Source organism: Sinohyriopsis cumingii, chromosome 1, assembly GCF_028554795.1.
Source record: "Sinohyriopsis cumingii isolate HCF-2022 chromosome 1, ASM2855479v2, whole genome shotgun sequence".
NCBI classification, from domain to species: Eukaryota; Metazoa; Mollusca; class Bivalvia; order Unionida; family Unionidae; genus Sinohyriopsis; species Sinohyriopsis cumingii.
Genome location: NC_142961.1, coordinates 1123174 through 1136775, shown reverse-complemented (window position 1 = coordinate 1136775; position 13602 = coordinate 1123174). Strand labels below are relative to the sequence as shown.

Here is a 13602-nt window from a genome sequence, read left to right as displayed (position 1 = left end):
ATGCTAACTCTTTAACAAGAAATCCGTACGCCAACTCTTCAACAAGAAATCTGTATGCTAACTCTTTAACAAGAAATCCGTATGCTAACTCTTCAACAAGAAATCCGTATGCCAACTTTTCAACAAGAAATCCGTATGCCAACTCTTCAACAAGAAATCCGTATGCCAACTCTTCAACAAGAAATCCGTATGCTACCTCTTCAACAAGAAATCCAAATGCTAACTCTTCAACAAGAAATCCGTATGCCAACTCTACCAATATCACCATTAAAGGTGAGCAAGAAAATCTTTGCATGTCAGGATACAAACTTTGGACAAATTGTAAAATTACACATATGTTTCAGTGGAATACAATGATTGACATAGAAGATATATGACTTTTAAGAAAGTTTAACAGCAATAACATAGGGAATTCAGCTAAACAAAAAACGTATTAACTGGCATCTGAAAAGCAAGTCATGTGACCTAATTTTGCCAGCAGTGAGTATAATTCCTTCAGATAAATGCATTCACCAACTCTTCCGAGTGTATATGCAACAATGTCAGAGCAATGGAGCTAAAACTTAACTCTGATGCCTATGACAACAATCGTAACGACAATGCCGCTGGAAAAACTGAGACACAAGTTTTGCCCTGACCAATATTAATTGCCTAATCTGCAATTAATTCTATTTATACAAAATCTCATGTAAACATCTACGAGTAAATTGCTCATCTCTATATTTTAACATGCATCCTAAGATTAACAAAAAAAATGCAATTTCTTTAAATCTCAAAAAATGTACACAACAATAAGCAAGTAAAATAAAACATGTATTTTATATAGATCAATTAACAATTACATACAAGGTAATGCAGGCAAAAGTGGAGCATATATAATTACAGATAGGCATGAAATAAAAGTAGATTATAATTAGTATAAATAACTCAAAACACCATATACAAAATGTACAGATATATGTGTCAAACTTGTAAAAACTATTTAGTATTAATTTTAAAGCTTTAGTCATGCTGACCTTGTCTACTTATTAAAACCGATGTAAACCATATAATTGGCACAGTCATTCTCTTTCATACACAACACTAAACATAACTATACTGGCCACTGTCCACATAGTACCCGGATTGGTCCTTTTAGATTTACAATGTGTAATACACAAATAACCTAATGTATTATGGGAAATAAGTAACTCACCTACCACAGTCCACGAGACAATACACATCAGTGCTAGAAGCTCTAGTAATGGACAGAAAGATGCAAAATGAACACCGGGTAACAAGGACATTTCTTTGTTCAAATAAATTCAAACTTTGTATGAAAAATATATAAGTATGACAAATGTTTTGTAATAGCTAACAGGACTACTCTTTAAACTCTGTGATTCCAAAATCTGTCAGTGTGTCCAGACAACTCCAGTGCTTCAGGCAGAAAATCTGGAGTCTCTGGGTCCAATACCATTGAAAACAAGTTGCTGTTATTTTTCTTTTTATCACAGCAGTCATCATAATGGCTGTGGTCCCACTCCACCTCACCAGTCTTATGCATTACTTTTGACCAATTACACCCCCACCAGTCTTATGCATTACCTTTGACCAATTACACCCATCACCAGCGTTATACATTACTTTTGTCCAATTACACCCCTCACCAGTCTTATGCATTAACTTTTGTCCAATTACACCCCTCACCAGTCTTATGCATTACTTTTGTGCAAGTACACCCCTCACCAGTCTTATGCATTACTTTTGACCAATTACACCCCTCACCAGTCTTATGCATTACTTTTGACCAATGACAAGTGCAGCTGTCATACTACCAACAAATATGATGGTTGTTTCTGGACAGTGCACTGTTGTATGATTGCTTTAAAAGTTCTATATATTCCCTTGAAATAAATGCAATACATATATATATATATATATATATATATATATATATAATGTGTATGATAAATAAAGGTTCTTGCACAAGTGTTTATTTAAAACAAAATTTACAGGATACATTAATAACAATAATGTATGCCATGGGATACTAGCAACAAATGGCATATTATTCAACAAGCTCTATTTATAAATTAATATTCAATAACAGTGCTGTTGGGTACATTATTGGCAAGTTTTCTAAAATTCAATAACAGTGCTGTTGGGGACATTATTGGCAAGTGTTCTAACATAGTTTATTGAATAATTTACATGTTAATACAAAAGTATAATCAATATCATTATGGGGATTCTCTCCTATGATAGGAAATCCTGCCAATGATGCAGGGTACATATTTCATGCAAGGTACCATTTTCACATGACATAATAATTGAACACACCTTGTTTTTGATGAAAACGTTAAGAAAGAAAAACAGCAACCTGTGAGCAAGTGTCCTGCTCCTAGCATGACAAGTGGGAAGAAAAGTCTTCTAAATCCACCAAGAATATAATGATATGGTCAGAACTAAAACACAAGTCCATTAGGTTCAAAAATGTAAAATAAAATCCTGTAATGGCCTAAAAATCTAATCTGATTATCTATATATAATACAAATACACCAATGACTTTTCATTTCATTACCTAAAGTAGATTTCTCCTTTTGGTTGCTTAATCGTGCTAACAATGTTTCTGTAAAAAAAAGTCCAGGTTCAAAAGCTCTAAAATATGTGATAAAATTGAAAAAAGGTGGTTAATGGTCTGAAAATAGGTGATCTATATATAAATACAAAGATATATTTTAGATTTATGTAGACTGCCTCAAATGCTAAAAAGGTTGAATAAATAAATGCAAACTATTGTGTTCTTTAAAGTGATATACATGTATAGTTGTGATAGCTAATCAGGTCATAATATACACTAGTCCAAATAATATACACTAGTCCAAATGTCATTCATCTACTGTGGTTTTTCAGTCTTTCTAACAAGCTTCTCAGGACAGACAAATGGACAGATAGATCAATGCATGGATGGACAGTATCAAATCAGCATGTTCCCTTTATGAGATGCAAGGGCACACAACTCTAAAGTGAAAGAAATGTCCACATGTTAAAGTAAATCACAAAAGTATAATTATTACAAGTATGTATATAGACACTTGTAACACTCTTCACTTACTATATAATACTCCATGTAATATTTGCATTTCATTCTAGTCAAAACATGTTATCAAAAATGTATTACTAACCAGATGTCTTTCAAGACCAGAATAACATGTGGGAGTGAAATTACTAAAATCTGTTTAGATCTGGATTTATTTTTCTTGGCATTTACCATCTTGCATGCTTGGTATCCATTACTACTTACCATATATATACTTATGTACTAGTAAAGACCAACTGTGAACTGCACAGACTCCGATCTGCGGTAGCATAACGCACTGGCAGATCGGAGTCTATGCAGTTTGTTAAACATAATCATTGCAACAAACACAGACCCTGATTTGCTGGATAATTATGCAAAGGCAGATCAAAGTCTATGTTGTGTGCAGTTGGACCTTACTTATAAGTGGGTATGTTAGGTAATTTTTGTGGCATAAATAAGTCTCAAAATCAGGTCTTGCAAATCTTTTGCATGGCATGTCCATAATAGACAGGGCATGTCCATAATAGACAAAATTCCAAAATCAGCAACAGTTCTAATATCAGTATATGTGTGTTGGGGATCTTATTTATGACACTGTCATGGTGCACTGATTATAAAGAGTTTTTGGCTGGTGAAATTCACCCAGATTAGATGTTTTAACAGTATTACATTGGATATGGCAACTTAATCAAATATTTATATATAAACTCTACGATAGTGATATAATCTAAATAAATGTTCAACCAAAATTCAAAATCACATAACTGAGATTAAGATGAATTACCAAACACCGTCATATATGACGTGAAAAAGTATTTTTTAGAAGTTAAATTTAAGAAAAATACACTCGGTTTTTGCTCAAAAAACTTTTCAAAACATAAAACTTGACCAATGTTTACACTGTTAAATTCCATTAAGAAAGAAGGTGAACTTTAAAGTCAAATACTGTCATGAAACGAAATGTTATTATCCCTAGCTGTGTAGTAAAAAATGTCCTAACAAGAAATGTTTCATATAAACTAGTACAGGTCTTAGCTAGGTATGGATTCTTTGTTCTGGTATTCACGGATCACTTGCACCAAACTTTGTTTTCTTCCAAAATTGAGGTAATAAGTGCATTCTTCACCACCATTCTCACCTATTTAAAAACAGGCTTTTTTCTTCTTCGCACCTTTCTAATGCAACTCTGATAAATATCACTTATGTAATCTATATTCATTCATGTATTTTTTTTAAATCGCCCTTTTATACAAAAAGACAGACCTATATAGACTGTTTTGAATGAACAAAGACTCCATAAGTTTTGGTATCATTTCCATTTTCAGTCATTACATGATATATGATGAAGGTATACCATATATAGTTGCTTACAAGTCAAGTCTAACTGCAAACTGCATATACCCACACGGAATGTTGCATAATGTGCTGACAGACCTGGGTCTATGCAGTTTCTTAGGGGTAATCAATAAAACAAACAACACAGACTCTGATCTGCCAATGCATTAGGTGGTGGCAGATCAGGGTCTATTTTGTTTGCAGTTTGACTCAACTTGTAAGTAAATATAAATAGTAGTGGACCAACACATATGCATTTCTAACAATGAGCCATTTTATGGGACATAATATGCTGAATTTTGTTTCTCAGAGAAACAAATTTTTTCTAGTAAAATGTTTCTTTGCGAATACTTACCCAATCATAATACCTTTGGAGAACTACTTTTACCTCACAAAATCCAGCCCTCCCAGCAAATGTAATCTGCCTACCTAGGTGGTGGTCAGAAAGAGTGATCTTCCCTTGATACAGGGACTGGTGGCAAAACCCATGAATATCTGTTACTAATGGAATGCAAGTGTTTTGAAGGCGATGCAGAGTCTCTTGGAAACCATTTGTTGGGTCCAATGACTGTTGTGACAAATCTTGTCCCATTCGGCAGCAAAGAATTGAAGCCTTCCTCCTACTGGGATCTGTGGGAAGGGCAGTGTGGAGATGATTTCATTGTTTTGGAGAGAGAGATGGAGGTGGTCACCTAGAGAAACTTTGGTGCAAGCGATCACTACTTCTGTGTCTTGGTTCATGAGAACCTTGATTTTCAATGTGAGGAACTATGATAGGACAACTAGTCAGAGGTCTGTGTTCATGTTGTGTCTCTTGGTTCCTTTGTTAGTTTCCTGAAATGCCCCTATATTGGGGTTGCAGTTGAGGGGTGGAAACATTTGTCTCCTTAATGGTGGGAAAATTCATCTCCTTAGTGGCTTGTTGCACACTTCATAAACCTGACCATTAAAAAGTAGATTTGAAGATAATGGTTGAGATCATAGCTTGGCCTTGACCTTCAGGAAGCTTGAGAGGGAGAGCAATGCATCTCGTTCCTCCAACTGCAAATTGCCGCTGCTGTGACGGCATTGATCTAAGTACGTTGAGCAGCTCTGTTCAAGATCCACATGCATGTACTGTGGAATTTGGAGTAAGAGGTGATGAGCTCTGTTCTGCCTGCTGGAAGATAGAGGAACAAGTGGAAGTAGTAAATGAGATATTCATGGGTTTTGCAACGAATCCGTATGCCAAATGAAAATCACTCTGCCTGACCACCACTTAGGTGAAAGTTTTATCTAGGAGGGCTGGAGGTAATAGTAGTTCTCCAAAGGTACTGTGATTGGGTAATGTAAAAGAAATGTGAAAGTAGTTTTTACCTCCTGACACCTTGCTTTGTCTTTTATTAACAAATCCTTGAGTTTACATCAATGGTTCCCAAAATTTGGTTTTACCGCCCACTTAGGGGCAGTGGGATTACCGAGGGGGGTGCTAATGCTGAATAACGCTTGCATCCCCATTATCATCATTAAATATAAAAAACTAGAGGAGGGAGTTAAATTATCCATGCATCGTAAAAAATAAAAACATTATCATCATCAATATCATGGACATCATGATGATTTCTCTGATATACAACCTGCTACATGAAAATGGAATTTAGTTTTCTTCAACACTGGTTTGCCATAGTAACCATCAACACAGTAACAACTCCTATCTGTGAAATGCAGTGAGGTCATTCATTTTATGATAACTGGTGTTATGTTGACCATTACATTTTTAAATGTTGCTGTTATTTAAAGTACATAGGTCACTGTAGATCACCATCTGCACATATGTGTTAAGATTCTACTAAGGTGCAACTGTGTGCATGAGTCAGGTATATATATATATATACCATATCCTCCCTAATTTACACCACTGAAGTATTACATTTTCCAACTGGGGGTGGGGGCATTTGTTACAGCACAGTAAGTAGATCTAAAGTTGTTCTTTTGATGTATATTGATAATGAACACATGTATATCTGCCACTGAATTCAGTCATTGCAAGTATCAGCGCCGTTAAAAAGATCAACTGATCACATTTTCCTACTAAGTAGCTGTCAAGTCTTTGATCTTGCTGCCCGACCAAAGTCTTTGATTCTACTGCCCAACCAGTCTTTGATTCTACTGCCCAACCAAAGTCTTAGATTCTACAGCCCAGCTGAAGTCATTGAACATGCCACACAGCTAAAGTCTTTGAACTTGCTGCCAAACCAAAGTCTTAGATTCTGCTACCCAACCAAAGTCTTAGAGTCTAATGCCCAACCAAAGTCTTAGATTCTGCTGCCCAACCAAAGTCTTAGATTCTGCTGCCCAACCAAAGTCTTAGTCTACTGCCCAAACAGTCTTAGATTCTACTGCCCAACCAAAGTCTTAGATTCTGCTGCCCAACCAAAGTCTTTGATTCTGCTGCCCAACCAAAGTCATAGTTTCTGCTGCCCGACCAAAGTCTTAGATTCTACTGCCCAACCAAAGTCTTAGATTCTGCTGCCCAACCAAAGTCTTTGATTCTGCTGCCCAACCAAAGTCTTAGATTCTACTGCCCAACCAAAGTCTTAGACTCTACTGCCCAACCAAAGTCTTAGATTCTACAGCCCAGCTGAAGTCTTAGATTCTACTGCCCAACCAAAGTCTTAGATTCTACAGCCCAGCTGAAGTCTTAGATTCTACTGCCCAACCAAAGTCTTAGATTCTACTGCCCAAACAAAGTCTTAGATTCTACAGCCCAGCTGAAGTCATTGAACATGCCGCGCAGCTAAAGTCTTTGAACTTGCTGCCCGACCAAAGTCTTAGATTCTACAGCCCAACCAAAGTCTTAGATTCTGCTGCCCAAGCAAAGTCTTAGACTCTACTGCCCAACCAAAGTCTTAGATTCTACTGCCCAACCAAAGTCTTAGATTCTGCTGCCCAACCAAAGTCTTAGATTCTACTGCCCGACCAAAGTCTTAGATTCTACTGCCCAACCAAAGTCTTAGATTCTACAGCCCAGCTGAAGTCACTGAACATGCCACACAGCTAAAGTCTTTGAACTTGCTGCCCAACCAAAGTCTTAGATTCTGCTGCCCAACAAAAGTCTTAGATTCTGCTGCCCAACCAAAGTCTTAGATTCTGCTGCCCAACCAAAGTCTTAGATTCTGCTGCCCGACCAAAGTCTTAGATTCTACAGCCCAGCTGAAGTCACTGAACATGCCACACAGCTAAAGTCTTTGAACTTGCTGCCCAACCAAAGTCTTAGATTCTGCTGCCCAACAAAAGTCTTAGATTCTACTGCCCACCCAAAGTCTTAGACTCTACTGCCCAACCAAAGTCTTAGATTCTACTGCCCAGCTGAAGTCTTAGATTCTGCTGCCCAACCAAAGTCTTTGATTCTACTGCCCAACCAAAGTCTTAGATTCTACAGCCCAGCTGAAGTCATTGAACATGCCACACAGCTAAAGTCTTTGAACTTGCTGCCCTACCAAATTCTTAGATTCTGCAGCCCAGCTGAAGTCATTGAACATACCACACAGCTAAAGTCTTTGGCCTTGCCACCCAGCTATTGTGTCATGTTTAATGCTACACATATGCCTGTGACTTTAATAATTTAGACATTGATATATACATTTTAAAAGTATAATCAATTGAGACTGCAGCAGCATTTTGTTGCAATAATGGATCTGAAGACGACAGGTATTGAAAAGCATAGGTCTTACACTGCATCTTTAACATTTCTGCTCTTAAAAAATGAGAGGGGCATTAATTACAGTGGGGGGGCATTAATTAGGGAGTATACGGTATGTTACAGAGACCAGCACAATACCACTCCATCTGTGTGTGTGTGTGTGATATCGATTTTTAATGTAGCTTTAACAACTGTAAAGTAATATCACTACGATGTATGCAGTGTGGCATTTTATAGTGATATCTAACACTGGGGCATCATGACGCAGACAGGTAGTATGATGTCCCACCAGTCACATTATTCTTATAACAGGCCGACCAACCCTAACACTAACCTCTTAATGTTGTGCACCAAGTGAGGCAGCTGCTAGTACCATTTTTATAAGTCTCTGTATGACTTGGCCACAGTTTGAACCCACAACCTCCTGCATCTGAGGTGGAGGCTCCACCACTTAGGCCACTGGAGTGGTCCACACTCCAACTGTAATTGTCGAATGTGATTCTCCAAACATAGTTTGATGTTTTAAGTTTGTTCATGGAATTTCCATTCCACATATTTTGCTAAGTAAATTAATATAACATCTGAGGTCAACATGGCAGCCTGAACAGTGTGTACAAGTCCTAGAATCAAAGAGGTTCATCAAACTCTGCACAAGTCCATAAAAGTACAACTTCAACATGTCAAAAATTGATGTTATTTATGATCTGGGGTTTTCTATAAGAAGGCTACAAGTTTATAATAAACTCATTGTTTAAAATCTTCATCAGTTTTTATTATTTACAACATAATAACATACGAATGCAGTCAGTGGAATCAGAATAATCTACTATCATTGTGATATTGTTTAGAGGGAGTTTTGCTTGTCACAACATTTTTCGTATTGATACAACAAAATCATATCCAATTTACAAATGGATGATAGATCTGAAAGGGGTATTGCTGCATGTGTGGCCATTGAGGTAAAAATGAATGTGCAGGCTGAAGTGATTTGTCAAAATTTAAATACAAAACTGGATGGTATAACATTCAACCAATCAAAAAGGTATGATTTAATGTTGCATTATTAATCTGAAAAGTAAAGTTTTGGGTCAAGGTCTGATTATAAATTCTGGTCCACATGAACTTAAGGTGGCACTGTTTTAAATATATAATAAAAAATGACAATGTCTGTCTCTCAATGTTCATCACATTACATGTATTTTGATGGAAGGAATAATTTTCACAAATGTTTTCTTTCCGTAAATAGAACCAAAATGTAAATGATGTAAAAGAAGCCATTACATTTTTTTAATGCAGACCAAACTTACTACAAGGCATCATGTACTGGAGGTGACCCAAACTTGAAATAATGAGGCTACAGGTACTTCACAAACAACACATGATCTAATGCTGTAAAAATCAGAGTCGAGATCTTGAAATCTGCTTCAGCTTCTTGAATTTGGAAGACAAAACTATGGAACAGGCTAAATGAGAAATTGCTCCATGGTAAAAAAAGAACATTAAGGGATGGCATTTAAAGCATCACAATAAAATTGATGAAATTATTCATTTTCCGGTTAATATATTTCTTTATAGCAAACAAGAGTTTGGGAAATAAAATAAAAAAACAAAGAAAATGTCTTGCCTAATGATTTTTCTTCACAATAAAACTCCTGCCTTTGCTGACCAAACATAAACTTCATAACTGAGTAACTTTTTAAATGGATTACAGTATTATCAAGAAATTACTAGTTTTGTAGATCAAACCATATGTCATGGCTATACCAGAGTCTAACAAGAATGCTTATTTACCAAACCATACACAGAATTAATGACTACATCAGAGTCTAACAAGAATGCTTATTTACCAAACCATACACTGAAGTAATGACTACATCAGAGTCTAACAATAATGCTTATTTACCAAATCATACACAGAATTAATGACTACATCTGAGTCTAACAAGAATAATTATATACCAAACCATATACTAAAATTGTGTGCTAGAATTAATATTTAAAATAATTCACATTAGATGTCCTAATATATTGATGTGACATTAAAGAAAGATGTTTTGAGTTTAAATAGATTAATTATGTACATGTTTTAACTATAATATGTATCAGTGAAATCCTAAATAAAATGTTATAACTGAAAAACCATTTCACATTTCTCTGAAAAATATGCCTTCTTTTTCTTCAGCATGTTGCAAAATACAAAAATGTTCAGCTCTAGAAATGTGAGTGCAATTGTCAACTATGCATTAAAAGTGCCAGCAAGTCACAAAAAGCGTATTTTATAAGCTACATTCCATGCTTACCTTCAACAGCCACCATATCATTTATAAAACTGGACACGATACTAAACATCTGGAATTGAAGTAGACTGACTGTGGTGAAGTATATCTCAGTACTTGTTCATGTAGCTGTTTGCTAAATCTGAAGTGAATTGCTTTAAGTTTTTTCTGTTCACATCAATAACATAACAAACATAACATCAATCTTGCTAGTTATCTCCCTTGTTCAAGCATAGTGTTTTTATTTCAGTCTTCATTTTGTCATAGCTATTGGCAGTTTCAAGTTGACCCATAATCAATGTGATTTATCACTGTGATCAGTCCTTCCTGGATTTTCTTCTCACACATGAAAATAAGGTCCTCCATATGTATTGCTAGTTGATCAAAACTGTAAATGAGTGATGTGTCTCTACTGTCAGTTTACTGCCAGTTACATAATAATCACTGTCAGTGTTCATACACTCATTACTAATGTTCATACCATTCTACATGGCAATGCACTGATACCTTGTATAATTGAGGTTCATACCATTCTACATGGCAATGCACTGATACCTTGTATAATTGAAGTTCATACCATTCTACATGGCAATGTACTGATACCTTTTATAATTGAGGTTCATAACACTCTACATGGCAATGCACTGACATTTTCTGAGGTTCATACTATTCTACATGGCAATGCACTGATACCTTTTATAATTGAGGTTCATACCATTCTACATGGCAATGCACTGATACATTTTATAACTGAGGTTCATACCACTCTACATGACAATGCACTGACATTTTCTAACTGAGGTTCATACCATTCTACATAGCAATGTACTGATACCTTTTATAATTGATGTTCATACCATTCTACATGACAATGCACTGATACCTATTATAATTGAGGTTCATACCATTCTACATGGCAATGCACTGATACCTTTTATAATTGAGGTTCATACCATTCTACATGGCAATGCACTGATACCTATTATAATTTAGGTTCATACCACTCTACATGGCAATGCACTGATACCTATTATAACTGAGGTTCATACCACTCTACATGACAATGCACTGACATTTTCTAACTGAGGTTCATACCAGTCTATATGACAATGCATTGACATTTTCTAACTGAGGTTCATACCAGTCTATATGACAATGCATTGACACATTTTATAATTGAGGTATATCATAAAGATCTATTGTATACTTATATAGTCACTGATAGAAGGCAATCATGCCACTACCTGGTATCCAAGGCAGTCAATGATGAAAATACTATGGTAGTCTAAATGAACCTCTTCTTGAAAATAACAGTAATACTGGTCCTGAAGACTACAACAATTGATGCTCTTGTCTGTATTTGATGATACACCCATTGTAAGGATAGATGCCTGATTACACAGACTGGCTCTTGTCTGTATTTGATGATACACCCATTGTAAGGATAGATGCCTGATTACACAGACTGGCTCTTGTCTGTATTTGATGATACACCCATTGTAAGGATAGATGCCTGATTACACTGGCTCTTGTCTGTATTTGATGATACACCCATTGTAAGGATAGATGCCTGATTACACAGACTGGCTCTTGTTTGTATTTGGTGCTAAACCCTTTGTCAGGATAGCTACCAAATCACACAGACTGAGTCCTGTTTGTATTTGGTATCCACTGTTAGGATAGGAATAACCAACTAACACAGACTTGCTTCTGTCTTTATTTGGTGATACACCTATTGTCAGGATAGAAGCCTGATCACATGGACTTCTGTTTGTATTTGGCGATATGCCCATTGCCAAGACGACTGCCCAATTGCACAGATTCTTATGTTATTTTTACAAGAGGTCATGCATAAATTTACAATGAAATAATCTAAAATTTCCTTTCTCTGTATCTACATACAAATTTTCAAAATAATATCAGACTTTAAAATAAGAGTATTTTTAACAAGCTGGTTTATAATTTAAAAAATATATTCTCAAGTGAAATCAATTCCATGAGCCATAACTGCTATGTGTACAGGTGCATATTTTAGTACAAACCACATCAAATAATCAGACAATAGTCTACAGACCATGTCGAAATGATTTGTCATTAAATAGTCATTAAATAAAAGTTGACATAATCTTCTGAATTTCTATTATGTAAGCTCATAAAACTTCTTAAAAAATATATGCAGCTTTTTCATAAAAAACAATTCACATATGTAGCAGCTTATAATGCCTAATTCACTAACAAGCTGAAATGCAAATCAGCATAAACTGTTTCAGACTGTTGCAAGTGTTGGGCTAGATGGGCACAATCTGTCTCAGAAACACGCAAGGCCACTTGAAACAATGTTCATTTCAGTGGGAGCTTTCTGATGAAGTAAGTGTAGCTTCTATAAAGACCATTTGCACAACCAGGTAGTAATCTTGACAATGGGTAAAACTATTTAAATGAATTTCATCTTTTACAAATTTCTAACATTCCAATTCAATATTTACTATGGTCATATAAAATGTATAAAATTAGTGATTTTTCTTTTTGCTTTCATAAATACACCTTAAAAGTAATGTAGAATGTTGGAGTTCACAATGCCTGATTTGTTGGCAAAGTGAAATGTGATATAAGCCTGTCTAAAGATAACCAGAAAGTCTCCATTTGGTAAATGATTGTGAACTGTTTGAACTGCTGCTGTAGCTGCAAAACAACCCGTCTTGGAAACACACAATCTCACCGGAAACAATGTTTCCATCAGATGCAGTTTTCATCTGAAGTAAGCATAGCTTCAAAACAGTATATATGCACAACCAGGCAGCTTTCCTCACAATGGGTGGTCGTATTACCAATGCTAGAACCAGTCTAAGTGGTAGGACAGGCAGTTTTAAATATCTGAAAGTCTGATTTAAGTGAAAACCAGTCCACAAGCTGATTTCCTATTCGTAAATCACGCATACATCCTTCAAATTTCTCATCTGTTAAAGCTGTTCCAGACACCCTGAACTCTGTAAAAAAAAAAAGATTTACAATCAATACTTGTGAAACCAATTAACTTCTTTTACATAATTGTGGTCATTTCAGATTGCCAAGATTACACAGTACAAGTTATTGTTAAAATACATAGATCACTTTTCCTCACTGCAGAAACTGTGAGACATAAATAGACCGGTATAAAAATGTCATTATTACTTTTAGGCCATTAACTACTGAAAACTCCAAATATATCAAAGTTTACAATACATGTAAATAAGAGTCCCTCGAA

The 13602-nt window shown here is 35.6% G+C and overlaps 1 protein-coding gene across 1 annotated transcript in view; it reads right to left on the bottom strand.

Annotated features, from left to right (window-relative positions):
* Positions 1-379: 379 nt before the first annotated feature.
* The window catches only part of LOC149806308 (laminin subunit alpha-2-like), a 339640-nt gene continuing 326417 nt past the window's right edge, over positions 380-13602 (bottom strand). Inside the window, exon 62 of the mRNA XM_089951256.1 lies at positions 380-13345. Coding sequence (XP_089807382.1) covers positions 13203-13345 — 143 coding nt within the window. The 3' untranslated portion in view covers positions 380-13202. The remainder of the gene's footprint in view (positions 13346-13602) is intronic.